The sequence below is a fragment of the Sceloporus occidentalis genome, unplaced genomic scaffold, assembly GCF_023333645.1.
Source record: "Sceloporus occidentalis isolate IW3139 unplaced genomic scaffold, rSceOcc1.0.p SCAF_106, whole genome shotgun sequence".
NCBI lineage: Eukaryota > Metazoa > Chordata > Lepidosauria > Squamata > Phrynosomatidae > Sceloporus > Sceloporus occidentalis.
Genome location: NW_028317086.1, coordinates 962,523 through 978,730, shown reverse-complemented (window position 1 = coordinate 978,730; position 16,208 = coordinate 962,523). Strand labels below are relative to the sequence as shown.

At 43.2% G+C, this 16,208-nt stretch overlaps 1 protein-coding gene across 1 annotated transcript; it reads right to left on the bottom strand.

Annotated features, from left to right (window-relative positions):
• Positions 1 to 6,743: 6,743 nt before the first annotated feature.
• On the bottom strand, positions 6,744 to 14,812 carry LOC149283306 (lipoamide acyltransferase component of branched-chain alpha-keto acid dehydrogenase complex, mitochondrial-like). The gene is made up of 11 exons (XM_089497696.1): positions 14,762 to 14,812; positions 14,297 to 14,417; positions 13,496 to 13,571; positions 11,321 to 11,502; positions 10,054 to 10,181; positions 9,631 to 9,874; positions 8,246 to 8,412; positions 8,069 to 8,146; positions 7,396 to 7,587; positions 7,232 to 7,303; positions 6,744 to 6,911 (listed from the first exon to the last, which is right to left on the bottom strand). Exons 1-11 carry the CDS (start codon positions 14,810 to 14,812, stop codon positions 6,744 to 6,746), a joined length of 1,479 nt encoding a protein of 492 aa, XP_089353822.1.
• Positions 14,813 to 16,208: the final 1,396 nt, after the last annotated feature.

Here is a 16,208-nt window from a genome sequence, read left to right as displayed (position 1 = left end):
GATAAACTAACTTTGGGTGGTCTTCGTCCATGCAACCAAAGTTCAGCAATAAAAATGGCCACCATGCATGCGCAAAAGTCACATACAGACAGGGACGCGCATCTTCAGTCAGGTTACTCAATAAGGATACACGCAGCAGGCTGTATGGAGAGTGTTGGAGCTTGAAAAAAAGGGTATTCCTTGCTTTAAAGTTTTACAGCATATCTGATGTTTAAAGAATTGAAAGAAGCATTTCTTTTTCCCACTACAGTTGTCCTTTATTGAACTTTTAAACTCACAACTTAATGGAAATAGATATCCAGTTGAGATAACTTGGTAAAGTTTTGTGCAAATACAGCATATGTTGAAAAGGAGGAAAAATGCATTTTTTTCAAGCATGGTAAATTTTTCCTTTGTCTACTGTCTTCTTTGTCCACAAGTTGCTGTAGAAACTGAAAACATTAGAACTAGGGCTGCAAATAACGATTACGTTCATAATCTATAAGTTGGCCGATTATTTTTTCGATTGATCGATTAATTAAAAAATATATATGCAAATTTTTCTTTTATTTAAAATAATGTAATGAACAAACTTAACAATAACCTGTCATTAACCCTTTTATTCCCTACTTGCCTTCTTATTTTACTGACATAATAATAAAAGCTATATTTTAGAACCCAAACAATATTTCTCAAACTAGGTTTTAATACTTAAAAACATTTTATTAGTAAATATTAATTCACATGTAAACTATTTTTTTCATATTTAATAAAACTATGGTTGAGAGAAATGCATTTCTTGTTTTTTTTTCTTTTGTTTGCTAACCTGCCCCCCAGTTCTGCACATCTGACCCCAGGCGTGCCACTCTGCCTCCCTAATATGCCACTGTGCCCCCGATATGTCTAATAGCCCCTGATATGCCTTATACCGCCTATATGTCACTGTGCCCCCCTGATATGCCTTATACCCCCTATATGCACTCTACCCCCAGATATGCCTTATACCCCCTATATGCCAATGTGCCCCATGATATGCCTTATATCCCCCTATATGCCACTTTGCCCCCAGATATGCCTTATACCTTCATATATGCCACTCTGTCCCCCAGATATCCCTTATACCTCCATATATACTTTATACTGATATGCCTTATATCCCTATATGGCACTGTGCCCTCTGATATGCCACACTGCCCCCAGATATGCCTTATACCTCCCTATAAGCTACTATACCCCCTGATACACCTAGGGGGCAGCCGGTGAACCTCCGCTGCTGGCCAGCACTTTTGCTAGAGCTTCTATGACTGAGCACCAGAAGGTCAAGTGACACTGGTGCTCCATCATAGAAGCCCCAGCGGAAGTGAAGGGCATCGCACAGACACCAACCGGCTGCCAGACAGAAGTATCCTCCGCAGCGCTGAAGGGGGCCTGGATCCTCCTCCCTAGCAGCTGGTGGGCATCTGCGCGATGTGTACAGACAACCTCAGCTTCTGCCCTCCACTTCCGCCAGTGCTTCTATGATGGAGCACCAGAAGGTAATGTCATGCCCTCGCTCAGTCATAGAAGCTCCGGCGGAAGTGGAGGTCTCCTGCAGCGCTGCGGGGGATCTGGATTTTAGTGTTATAATCCAACCTCTATTTAAGGTCGGATTATAAAACGAGGGGTATTTTTCAGAACATTTGCTCTGATTAAACCCTCATCTTATAGTCAATAAAATCGATTCAACTAATCAACAATGAAGTTTGTTGACAACGATTTTCATTATCGATTTTATAGATTAGTTTTTCAGCACTAATTAGAACAGATCTCTTATGGCTTGGCTACTCCACTGCATAATGTAGTGTTCTCAAGGTGTACAATAATGTATAGGATAGACATATGGCTATCCTGAATCTAACAAAAAACCAAGGACTGATTAAGGTCTGAAATGGGCAGGGTAGAGGGGCCTAATGGATCTGCCATCAAAATGTATGTTTCTAACAAGGTGACCCAGGGGAAAACATAATTGGTAACCCCCGTGTTCCACTATACTTCGATTACATTAATCTTAGTTACCTTTACATGAGTTTAACCCCCTTTGTTACAGAAAAACATGCAGTTAACGACAATTGACGTGCCCGATATGTCATGGGGTTAAATGAGCTTAGAAAACAATCATTGATTCTTTTTCATTTAGCGCTGCAGGGGACCTGGATCCTACTCTCCGGCAGCCGGTGGACGCCTGGGCGATGCACGTAGACAACCTCCACTGCCAGCACTTCCGCCGGGGCTTCTATGGTGGAGTACCGGCTTGACATAACCTTCCAGTGCTCCACCATAGAAGCCCCGGCGGAAGTGCCAGCAGCGGAGGTTGTCTAAGCGCATCGCACAGATGTTCACCAGCTGCGGCGATGCGCGTAGACAACCTCCGCTGTCGGCACTTCCGCCGGTGCTTCTCCGTCATACAAGCCCCAGCGGAAGTGCCGGCAGCCGAGGTTGTCTACGCGCACCCCGCAGACGGCACCCACTAGACACCAGGGAGTGTGGTGGTGCATTGGTAAGTCTGGGGTGGGTGGCATATCAGGGGAGCAGAGAGGCATATCAGGGGGGCAGAGTGGCATATCAGGGGGCAGAGTGGCATTTCTAGGGTGCATAAAGAATATCTGGGGCCATAAAGGATATCTGGGGGCAGACTGGCACTTGGGGGGCATAAAGCATATCTGGGGGGTCAGAGGGGCATATCTACAAATAAGGAGCATTATGAATTAAGGGGGACCTTAACCATCTATTGGTTTCCATATTTCTGTTTATATATAACATATGCTGACTAACTGTTACGCACCAAAAATGATACCAAAAATTTTAAAATACATGTATTCCTGTGTATTAGGTAAAATACTGTTTTATCATTACACTTATGTGTATTTTTTCTTTAAAAATACATTTTTCTTTAAAATAGCACCAAACGTTTAGGGTGCAGCCTATAATCGTGTGCAGCCTATAATCGGGTGCAGCCTATAATCGAGCCAATACGCACATCATAAGGGGAACCATCCAGTTCAAATAAAATGTAAAAAACAAAATAAAATGTAAAAATAAGTGCCCAAACACCTCGTGCTTCTTCCGCTAGATATATACATTAAATAACCTCCCCCCCAAAATACAAGATTATGGAATAGTTATGTAGGATGTAAAAAGGCATTTTACTCCCTTACAAAACAACAATACTATTGTACGTATTGCCCTTATTCAAATATTTCTTTATTCATTATATTTGATATGATCAAAATAATGGTAAAGATATCCCTTCTTGTCTTGGAAAAAAAAAACAACAAACAATATATAATATGTGTATAATATGTACAGTCATTTAGAAAGAAGAAAATTACAGCTGAGCACGAGCACCACAGAAATGTTAAAACAGCCTTGGTCACGAAGCGTACAATAATTGAAGAACAGTCCGTTACAAAGGGGTTAAATATTCAATATATTAATAATATATAATTATTTGTTGCTGCATTCAGAGTCAACGGAACATAACAAAACCCCTGGAAGCAGTTTGCATTGTGCCAAGAAACACAAAGCTATAGTTGTGTCGTGCTTCAACAAAATGTAATTACGGGAAGATTTAAATTCCCAGAAAGCTTCTAGGTATTAAGCCGTGGGAATAAGCAACCACTGTGAACTCACTCGGTTTCATGCAACGTACACACTCCAGTAGATTATCATTAAAACATTAAACAGGAATGTGGCAGAGCCTGTCCTGGTGTGTGTGTGTGTTTGGGTGTCGGTGTGGCAGAGCCTGTCCTGGTGTGTGTGTTTGGGTGCCGGTGTGGCAGAGCCTGTCCTGGTGTGTGTGGTTAAGTATCAGTGTGGCAGAGCCCGTCCTGGTGTGTGTGTATGTTTGGGCGTCTGTGTGGTAGAGCCTGTCCTGGTGTGCGTGTTGGTTGTCTGTGTGGCAGGGCCTTTCCTTGTGTGTGTGTGTGTGTGTGTGTGTGTGTGTTTGGGTGTCGGTGTGGCAGAGCGTGTCTTGGTGTGTGTGTGGCAGAGCCTGTCTTGGTGTGTGTGTGTTTGGGTGCCGGTGTGGCAAATCCTGTCCTGGTGTGTGTGTTTGGGTGTCGGTGTGGCAGAGCCCGTCCTGGTCTGTGTGTTTGGGTGTCGGTGTGGCAGAGCCCGTCCTGGTCTGTGTGTTTGGGTGTCGGTGTGGCAGAGCCTATCCTTGTGTGTGTTTGGGTGTCAGTGTGACAGAGCCTGTCCTAGTGTGTGTGTTTGGGTGTCGGTGTGGCAGAGCATATCCTGGTGTGTGTATGTTTGGGCGTCTGTGTGGCAGAGCCTGTCCCGGTGTGTGTCTTTTGGGGGGTCTGTGTGGCAGAGCCTGTCCTGGTGTGTGTCTTTTGGGGGGTCTGTGTGGCAGAGCCTGTCCTGGTGTGTGTCTTTTGGGTGTCTGTGTGACAGAGCCTGTCCTGGTGTGTGTCTTTTGGGTATTGGTGTGGCAGAGCCTGTCCTGGTGTGTGTGTGTGTGTGTCGGTGTGGCAGAGCCTGTCCTGGTGTGTATTTGGTTGTCTGGTTCCTGGCACTATACTTACTGCAGGAATAAATAGAACTATTTAATTTTACTTATCCAGAGATAAAACGCCCTCCTGGATTTGTCGTCACTTCAGAGGACAAAACTTTCTAGGCCCAGAAATCAGTGAGAGGAAAAGTAAAGGTTTTGTGTTATTTACTCCGTTTCAATCTGCATATTTTATTACAACGGATTAATGGCACTAAATTGTGGCTTCAGGCGTCCCGTGTATGATGACTTTTTTTTGTGTACTGAATACTCCCAGTCACATCACATAAGATTCTATCCTGTATTATCTGCAGAGGGCCGATGTCATCTTTATCCAGTATACATCGATGCCAATGGAGGTGGTTGGGTTTACCTAAAAGTATAGTTGCTACAAGAATCTTAACTTCTTTGTGTTGATGTCAACAGACTTGGTTTGCTTGCTAGATTATTAGTTTTGCTATCTGCAAATTCATTATGTATCATTATCTGTGTTCCTGGGTAAAAGTGCTAAACAGTGACACACAAAGGTGCTTATTCCTTAAAGGAAGGGTTGGCAGAAATTATGTGGTTTCAACTCTCTTGCTTTTTCTATTAATTATGAACAGCCAACACTAGAACCTAATTATACTTTATATTAATACTAATGTAAATGTTTGAATTACCTGCCTTGTAACATTATAATGTGCTGTTCCATGCAGATAAAATGTTAATTGCACTGGTGTGTTAAGCAAGTAAGACCAATAAAATAAATAACCCCCCCTCCCAAAAAAATTGCACTTTATATTTTCAAAGAATTACTGGAGAGAGTAGAGGAACAGCACCTTTAGTACAGTTTAGGCATACTTAACCCGTTCAGGATCTGCAGGTTATGCATTGGTCTGTGTCTTGGCAGAGAGATTGCAATAAGTGGAATGATTTTTTTTCCATGAACTTTACTAACAGGGCCAAAAGGGGCATCTGCCCTAGGGCAAAGCTTACCTTAGGAGCCCACACTGGAGGTCTGCGCAGTCAACAGCACACAGCTCTACGCCATTGCTTGGTCCTTTTGTGTTTTTTCACCTTTGGATGTTGCGGAGTGCCAAATCCCAGCATTAGGAAGTACACATACCATGAAACAAATCCATAGTGTAGAGGTCAGGGGCAGCGGCGGCACAGATCTCCACCACAATACACACCACCAGCAGGTATGACAGGCCTTAGAGGCCAACTGGGGTTGTGTTGCCCCCTCTGTGGTTAAGGCTGCTCGATTTTCAATACTCAGGAAAAAGGCACTTGCACCACTCAGCGTGTAGCATCAACACAACAGCTCACTCTATACTTTCCAGAAGGACTGAGACAATGTGTGTGCGTTCCAATAACCCCAACCTTTATTAATATCCGTTTTGAACAGTACTGGGTCAATGGAGTGCAGGCATGAAATTCTGCTCCAGGACAATTTAAAATGATTAGTCAATTTTTTTTTTTATAACATCCATTTAAATCAACATACTTTTTATTGGTCTGTGCGTAGTGTAACAGCATGGGAGATAGGCCTTCCAACCAGGACTCCATCCCTTTTTAATGACCTATCACTGGGCGCTAAAATGCAGTCGCTGAAGAAGGCTGTGACCAATCACAACACCCCATTCCGACGTAGAATGTTCCACACTAGGAGTGTTATGATTTACTCCAGATCACAAGACTCACTTGAGAAAACTACACTTCCCTGACATAACATGATAGATCTGGCATTTTCCTCGCTAGTTCCAGCGTTCTAGCCGGGGAAGAGTTAGTCTGCTACATCCGCAAAGCATTTATACCCACACAATCTCAACGCATGATTAAAATACAGTTAGATCAGAAGAAGCATTCCACCTATGTGATCCCAGTGGCTCTTAACAGTCTCAGAAATCTCGAGTGTGTGTGTTTGTCACAGTCTCGTTAGACTTGAGATACCAACCATCACTTTAACCCTTTCACTGCCAAGTGGACTAGCCACATTGAAAAGCAATCCCACAGTGCTTGCATTGCTGCTGTCCTGGAAGAGAAGGGGTTAAAGTCTCGGCCTATCATTTGTCTGGACCCTGGTGTCACGCCACATAAACCCTCCACTCACATTTGTGTCTGCTGGCCAGGAGAACGACAAGCAGGCTGAGGTATTTTTCGGGGGGTAGGAGAGGAGTTTAGTGTCCCTTAAAGAAGGGGGAAGAGGAGGTGTTTTTCCTCTTTGGGGCTGTCAGCGTTCCCTCCGGTCTCATTTCAGATCCATTAGCATGGAAGACGGATTCTCCAGGTAAGATTTCCATATGTTAGAGAATCGAGACATTGTTGCACCATCGATAATCCTATGGTCTGCTGACCAACTGATGTTTATGATCTGAGCCTTCACAACCTGACCCTTGGCATCGAACCTTGGAACCACCTGTAGAATAGCAGATTATGACATCGTGTAAATTTGGAACAATTTTGGAACAAAAAAAATGGAACAATTTGCCAATCTAAAACAAACCTACTATACTATTTTTTTATTTTTTTACAAGATTTTGTACCAACTGTTGTGATTTAAATTGATTTGAATTCATCCAGTAGCACCATGCCAGATATTATAGTAAATGATTATATTTTTGCCAGGAGGGTAAAAAACACATAAGTGTCACTAGCAAACACACATGATAATTATTGTATCCAGATCATTGAAAAGAACTAGATCACATAAGTAAACACAATATTAAGTATACCAACCTGCAGTTTTCCAATGGCTCCTATTGCTACCTCTGGAGGTAATATAACGGGTTTAGCATACGTACCCCCAATCTGGAAGGAAAGAAAAAGAAAGAAAGAAAAAAAACACGTTAATCATCCTTGCGCATCTGACACAAAGGGTTTTCTTTGTTCATTTTACTCACCGATCCAATGTTGGACAGGGTAAATGTTCCCCCTGTGAGATCCGTGGCCCCAAGCTGACCAGTTGATCCCAAACTCTGCAATCGGTTCAGCTCAGCAGCGATCTCAAAGATACTTCGGACTTGCACGTTTTTCACATTAGGGACAATGAGACCCTGTGCCGTGTCCATAGCAATCCCAATATTATGAGCAGCCTAGACAAAGAACAAATGTTGCCGTCTCCATAAACTATTTTCTGCCAAAATAAACTAATCTGTATTATACATATATTTTTTTTTCTTTAGTGAAAGGGTGGTAGATAGGTGCAATGGTCATGAAAAATAAGATAAGGCTCACTAAACTTGGGGTACTTTGACATAGCGGCAGGCTAGGCAATAGTCGCTGTGTCTGCACTGAATTCTTGCTTTACTTTGGGAACAGCCTTCCAGCAGAGGTGGTAGAGGCTAAACACGTGAGGGAATTTAAACATGCATGGGATAGACATAAAGCTTTCCTGAATCTAAGACAAGACCAAGAAGTGACAACGGTTGAGTCTCAACATCAGGAAAAATAGGCAGATTAGATGGGCCGAATGGTTCCTATCTGCCATTATATTAAATGTTACTATATCATGCATTGTGGCCGGTTCTGTCAAGAACTTTCTGCAGGACTCACCGACACCGGTCACTGACATACCTTGTAGGTGATGTTCTGGCAGGCCTCATCCACTGAAGCATTAAGTATTGGGTAGTGTAGCAGACCCAGACTGGCTGCCTGATGAAAGAATTGAGATGGCATTAGACTATGAAGAGCTGTGACTAACTTCACAGCTCTTCATATTCCACAAGTATCACAGACACTATATGATCTCACCTTTAGGAAAAATGGCATGAAGGATAGACGGACTCCACGCGCTTCGGCCACATGTTTCAGATCCTTCCTAAGCTCAGCAAGCCTCGTCACGTCTATCTCGTCACAGTAACCAAAGTGAGGAATCTTCAGTGCTGCAGACATTGTCTTGACCATTGCCCTGTGGAACCCTGCGGCAGGAGAAGACAACCAGAACAAAGACAAATAAAAGAAACGCGGTGGAGGAGCAAAACACTAATCCTAACCAGAAGAGGACAACCTAGAATGAAGGACTTGTGTATTAAACAACCACAATATCTTACTCAACATGTAGAAAGAAGGTGGTTAGCTCCCAGAGTTCATTATGGGGGTATACATAGGTACAAGGGGGAAAAAAAGCTTAATGCATGGTTTCAATTTGCAAGTCAGCTTTGTTTCCTGCATAGATTATATTGTAGCCTATGGGTTAAAAAGTGTCATTTAAATATTTGCAGCAAAACCTTGTTAACCAATGGAACTTTCTTTGGAACATACTGTTCTTATCCAAAATATAACACAATTTACGTTTCCAGTCAATACAGGTTAAAAGCAATACATGCAGAAGAGGTTTATTGTTTTTTGTTTTTTTTACATGCTTATAAAGGAAAATAAGAAGTGACGCTCGACTGCCCACATTAGTCGTTTTGTGAGTTTCCCCGTTACATTCACCCCACCAGTAAATGAAACAACAATACTGTACAATCATGACTTGTTGCCTGTCTCTTTCCATCAAAATCCCACCATCAAACTACATGTATGGAAAAATGAGCCTGCCGTTTCCACAAGGCAGCTGAAGTAAACTGAACTTATTTTATTTTTCGTAAGGGTGCTCAAAAATGTCTATCTCTTGAGGTTCCTCACAGATCTCCTAACATTGGCTGGAATTAATTTCAGCAGCGGCTCAACTCGGAACCTGGACTGCCAAGAGGGCATTGGTGATGGGTTAATTCAGCTGTTACTCTACTGTGAACAGCTGTTAGCCGAACGGTCACTAAACTGAAGAAGAATTCAAGATGAACAAATCAGCTACTCTTTTCAACTCAGGCTAGCGTTTGTAAACATCTAGGGTGATCAGGTTGGAAAGGGTTTCACCAGTGCTTAATCCAGAGGTTGGAGTCCTCATGGTAGAACGAGTCTCTAAATGTCTCCAACAAAGTATTGACCTGTAAGATAATGAGGAGCGTATGGTACATTTGTAAGTTATGAAGGAGACGCTAGTCCATTGGGGAACTGGTGACCACGGATGTTCTGGGAAGAAATGCAAAGGCAGCACTCTTCAAAAAGAACAACGGAACAGAATAACGAAAAGTTTCAGAAGTTTAAGAGCAAACAAGGGTAGACCTTAATATGTACTTTGGGATCCCGATTACCTTTCAAAGGTTCAGTGACATCTTTTCCTGTGAATACAGCGGGTTTAGCGAAAGCAGCGGGAACGCTGGTAACCTTTTCCCACGCAGAAGGCTTGGTGGTATCTGTCCTTGGAGGAGGTGGTATGATCTCCATCTGTGGAGATGGTGGAAGAATGGCCCCCGTCTGTTTGGCCAAAAAGCTAAGAATGTCCTCTTTGAGGATGCGTCCGTCCTTCCCAGTGCCAACAATTTCGCTAAGTTTTATCTGAGAAAGAAAGGAGTAAAAGATCCTCACATTAAAGAATGAAAACTTGGGTTGAACATTCTTGCGATACATGAAAAGGACAGTATAATCATTCCAGTTGACCATTATAGGAAATGAAGACCTCACATACATCCTAAGAAGATGCACATGGGTCGATACTCCAGTTATGCCAAGCTTACGTTGTTCTCCATCGCGAGACGTCGAACTGCTGGAGTGGCTAAGGTCTTGTGTCCCTTTATTTCCTGGTGTGTGTGCTCTTCGTGAGACACTGCAGGCGTTTCCACAACATCTTCTTCAGGAGCCACATCTGGAACAGAGAGCGCTTAAACAAAGGGGGAACCTGGGGGTTGTCAGCCATTTGGCACAGGTCAGAAATCTCTTGTTTAAATGTAGAACCATAGCTGATTTCACATCATAATAACTACGAGAAAAAGAGTTACAGAACCAGGGTCTCGGATAACCTTTTATTAAACGAGCCAGTCCTCTAAGAACGATACTTTACTCTCTGTTCGTGTTGTAGTAATGTTCCCACTGGGGGCATCTCTATCTAGGAGCCATACTACAGGCATCTCTAGGGGCTATATTAACATATCTCTGCTGCTTGTAACAGCACCAGACTTCCTAATAAAATGGTTAATTTACACATTTCTGGTGGGATTTGCTGTGAAACTCCCATCTTTGTGCCTAAAACACGATTGCTGAATACCGATCACCGCAGAAGCAAATTAAATCCATGAACGAAGAGCCCGTGAAGTTATTTGCAGAATCCCTGGTTGTTTAATTCAACCAAAGTATGTTTGAACTAAAAAGCGGCCAGTGATTCCGTTCAGAATTCAGTCAGGGTGGGGGGGGGGGGGGGTTATGCGATCTAAGACATAACAGAAGTTGGTTTTCACTTCTATTCTATACGATCCAAATACATCCCAATACTGTTGAGATGGTTACATGCTGCGCTCCAATCATATAGTTCACGTCACAAAGTTTAACATTTTTTAAATAGTCTTATAAACCAGGATATTTTGAGAAATCTGGCAAAACAAGTTGAAAGAAGCAATTGATGTTTTAATTCCTCCAGTGTATTAACATCTACTGGAAGGCTGTTCCAGTTATCCACCACAGCTTAGAGGAGAAAGGGTATGTGATAGAAACAATTAAGTACATTATGAGATTTAGCAAAGTACAGGAGGGAAGTTTATTCCAAAGGAGGAGAAATGTTAGAACTAGAGGTCTAAAGGTAAGGGGGTCAGATGCTTAGATATACTGTAAGGATGTAGTAAATACATGGAACAGACTCCCATCAGAACGGGGGAATTTAAATCTTAAATATAAGACAAGATCAAAAACCGATTGCGATGATGGGCTAAATTTGTTTTAGGTTTGTAGTTGGCAGGGGTGGGATGTTTATTTCACTTGCAGTATTGTTACGAAAACCTCTGGATTACGGACCTTTTAAAACATCCGTCTCAATGTCTACGAGAGGCTTTCCCACAAACGCCGTGTCATCTACGTTGTAATGCAGCTTCCTTATGACGCCATCGTAGCGGCTGGTAATGGTCACCGAGGCTTTGTCGCTCTGCACCTCACAGATGCTGTCAAACTGGGAGACCGCGTCGCCTTCTTTCACGTACCTGAGTGAAGAGAGAGCGCGGCCGCACGTCACGCAACTGTCACAAAACACACACACCATATATTTTTGTATATTTTTGGAGAACCCTATATATCCGGGTGTCATGTAAAAAAGAACCGGTCGTTTCACCTCTTTCCTTCTAAAATTCTTGTATTCATGCATACATCTCCCCACCGATAAGTTAAAATAAAGCAAAAGCAATAAAAATAATGTTATCGAGGAAGGATAAACATCATAAATAGAAGAATCATACAAACAAAATAGTCAGGTCTCCACTTGGGGTTTCTAACTTTATTTGCAGTATAAAAAGAATTACTAGTTAGTGGTTCCACAGGATTACTATCGGCCATAAATGATTTCATAAGTGGTGCGCTAGCAAAATGCTAGCCGGGGGCTAAAATATCTTGTATTATAATTTAGCACATTCAATGGAGTATAGAGAACCATTACGGTAGCCTCCAGATTTAAAGTCATCAGTAAGATCCGCCTGTATAAGTAAGCTTTGTGCGCTGCTAAACTTGTGGTGTTCATGGGACAACACGTGGTCATCTACCAAACCGTTAGCCTCGTATAACAACGTATGCATTGATTTCACCGAGGTAGCCACAGTACATGACAGGCAACCTGCGGCTCATTTGCTGTTGGTGAACCCCAATTCCAGCCTATTAATATAATAATGAATGAGGAGCAACAGATCCCAAGGGTAGCAAGTAGAAATAAGCATTTTTAGACATCCAGCCACCAATAGTCTGCTGAAAGGGACTATATTACAGTTAAGACTAATTGGAGAAGGTTTCCAGGGAGTTTATAGGAAATCTTCATAAATAGAAATGAAAACTGAGGTCACTTGGAGAGAGTATTGCACGCTACCTTCTCGCTTCAGCTATCAGGACTGTTGCCTTCAGGCATTTATTGGTCTACAAAACCTTTTCATGCTTAGTCAGTTATCGCAAGAGTCTTTGTCTACCTGTGAACTGCATGACATCATATGCAGATACGACTTATGTCGTGTGACTGCAAAGAGAAGCAGTTACCTTTAAGCAACACACAAGACAATAAAAGCAACGATCAGCATATATAAACTTTAGCCAAAGTTCTAACTGCGGAGCAATCGCCGTCATTACTACTTATTTTCCATTTGGAACCAAATTTGGTCTTTATGGCATGAAACGGGCAAAAGCCAGGCTTCCCTATAAACCTCCTGCTCCTCGAGGGGAAGAAAAAAAAAAAGCCGGTGGTCTGCGAACCAGGGGCCGGATCCACACCGGAATACACTGGTGGTATTTAAAAGATAAACCAAACTAGAAATGTCAGTTATCTATCCCTCTAGTGTGCTTATGGACAGTTTTGTTGATAGGGAGTGGGGCTTTCATTCTCTTTTCCTCTCCATGATCTTTGGGCTATTCTAAAAAGGATCAAATGAGCGCTCATGCCAAGAACACCTGTATCTAAGGCTGATCAATAACCACAAGTGACGAAAAAAAAGAAACGATCCTAGAAACAGAGACACCCAAACACTATAAATATACGTTCCTACAGCAGCTGACTGATGACGTGAATGGATAGTCCTGCTCCTATCGCACAGCACTTACAGTCAGGAACAAGCAAAACTGCTAACAAATGTATAGATCAACATGTATTTATATACAGGTTTGTTATTCAAGTATAAATGCTAGCTTAGCGGCCAATGCCCCCCCATTCTGTGGAGTTAAGGCAAGCCTTTGAGTTTACTAGCCAACAATTCATCTATCAGTGTAAATTTAAGTGAAGCAAACCTTGTCATACTCCAATAAAGATAACAGCTTCCCAACCAAAGGTTAATGAATTAGTGATTACCCCACCGACTGAGGTCCAACACTTTTTTTTCCCCCCAAGCACTTCTGCCACAAACAGATCCACATTTATGGGTACTGACTAGCCTATACTGGTACACTATGGGGGTCTTATGGAATGGTGCCAATCAGTTGTGAAAGTCATTGGCTTCATTCACTTACCAGTCCTTCACTGTAACCTCTGTGATTCCTTCGCCAATGTCTGAGAGCTTGAACTGCATGATCTGACCATTCACAACTAATAAAATACGCAAAAGATAAATAGACATGGCAGGGTTATGTGTGATGACGGCAGGCAGAAGCCGCAAAACAAGAAAAAGCTACGTGCCGTACATAATAATGACATAAGGCTAAAGGGCACTACTCATAGAACAGGTGAGAAGCGAATAATTTTTTTGGGCTACCACTGTGCAGGCCGTTTTCCTTATTTTGGTCATCTTAGTGCCTTTGGATCACAATGAACTAATACAAAGTGAAAGTGTCATTCTTCTTTAACGGGATAACCTTGACAGCAAATAACAGCAGAAGGAAGGTGCATAGCAAGAAGAAGGGTAGACTATGGGGTGATGACCATGCGGACAAAAGTGCTACATAGATTACGCAAGAAAGCTAATGGAAGCCAGCACATACATGATGAGGCTTCTGTATATATGTAAACAGAGACACAGAAAGGGAATAAGAATGAAAGCAAAAAGGGCGGCAGAAAGTCTATAAACCCGCAGCAAAGAACGACAGTACGGCAGACCATGCAACACAGAAGATCACAAACGCAGATCACATGGAAGCTAGAAGCGGGCAGAACGGGCAAGAGATCACACGGCACAGACATAAGGAGGGCAAGGAAACGCCAGCTGTACGCATGCAAAGGGGTCACAGAAACGCCAAATGCATCCACACGGCAGGGAGGATAGTGAAGCCGACGGAATGCATACATAGAATCTTGGAGTATACATGGCGGCTTACCAGACGTCGTCCTGAAGAGCCTGTAATGTGCATTCTGTAGGCCCCCGGAGTAAGGCGTGTGATGGCATGACAGCGCGAGCAGCCGGCGCCTGCTGCATACATTCACCACCCGCAAACTGACCTGAAGGAAAATAACACGACAGGTGAGGAGAAGCTGAACACACACAGCAGGGCACTTTAAATACTGTTTTAAGGGGCGCGGAAGCATAGGATCTGTATAAATAGCTAGAATGACTGAATTATCCATTAAAACGTACAGATATCGTTATTCTTGTAACCGTGTACTACAACTCCCATCATAATCAGCCACTGCCAGGCATGATGATAGTTGCATTGCTGGCAGCTGGAGAACCCGCCGGCTGCGTGATGATTACTGTACAATAGGAATTAAACATAAGGCGCATTTATCACGTGTTCTATATGCTCCCCTTACGAGCAGATTTATTTTAGGCAACAGCTTCTCACCAAACGGCCTAATGACCGGTTCCAGCTCCTCACTGCTCTCACCGCCGCCATCTTAGCCGGAACAAAACAAATAGCCAATAGGATAAAGAGACTAACAGAAACAACCAATAGCAAACCAGGTGGCAATTACTAAGTGTCAACGCCAAGGAGAAGGAGGTGGAAGGGAGGCGTGCGACGCTGGAAGCCAATCGAAGTACAGATTCACTGAAGGCTACCTGTCAGCAACGGGGGCGGAGCTTAAGGGGGAGGTAACGCTTGACCTATAAACATTACATTGTGCATAGATAATGATCGCTGTTTTTCTGTAAATTACAGTAAAAGGAGCGTGTTCGTTTCCTTGTAGCTATTTTATTTTATGGGTTGCTGATGCAAGGAACTTACTACCGGAATCAGTAAAAAGCAGGGCACGATACTAAAAGTTCACCCCCTGAGCCTATGTTTTACCAGGAGGCAGCAAAACAGCAGAAGTGGGGAGTGGGGTAGGGTGTCCTTTCTCCCCAGGGTGCCCGTTCTCCATGTTACTGGCCCATCCATGCTAAGAGCTACCTTAAAGTATGTGGGATAAGGCACAGAAGGTGATCAAGTACCCATTTATACATCTAAAATACCCCAGATCTGCACTTTACCCGCCCTGATCAGCAGCATGGGAACGGTATCTGCATCTCTGCATGTCTGGCTGATGCGACCTCCCTACATTGGCTTTGGGTTTGTTTAACCCTGGACCTGGCAATTTTATGCGTCCAGTGGCTGCCCTATTCCATAAGTGAGGCTGGCGTCTGGTAGGAGTGGCAGCGCGCTATGTTTTTATGCTCACGTAGCGTGCTGCAAAGTAGCGGATGAGTGTGTGGTGCTGTCGTCCAGCGGCTCATTGGGCATTAGCCTGGTGTGCCAGATAGCCAGTCCAAGCCTGGCCTAGACATACTGCAGCAAAATACCAGGGGTAACATAAAGACTTTTTTTGAAATGGTCATTGGAAATGCCAAGGTCGAGCTGGGTCTCAGACACTTCAACTCGTTGGTGGGAGAGGCACCTTGAAGGCTTCAGTGGTCTTCCTCGTGGCCCTTTTTTAGCACTATTGGAATCACCTGCCTCACTTCTTCACACCGAAAGCACCAGCAACTCGGGCGCCAAAAGACTATAAACATCGGGTTATTTGAGGACAGTGAACTTTTGACAAGAGTTTTAGGTGTCTGACCAGATTTACCAAGACATCTACTACACTGAGCTGAGCCCGTCAGCATATGTATCTCTACTAACATTTCAGGCGGTCCAAGCTGGTTCACATTTGGCTAATTCAAGGGAAAAAAACACGGAATTATCGCCTTCAGGGTATCTTCAGATCCAAGTTAGAGTTGACATATGAGCTGTTGTTCAACCAGTTGGTTCTCATGATTAGCTGTTGGCTACCCGAAGTGTTTAAAGGTTAATTCAAGGTGTGCTTTTGTGG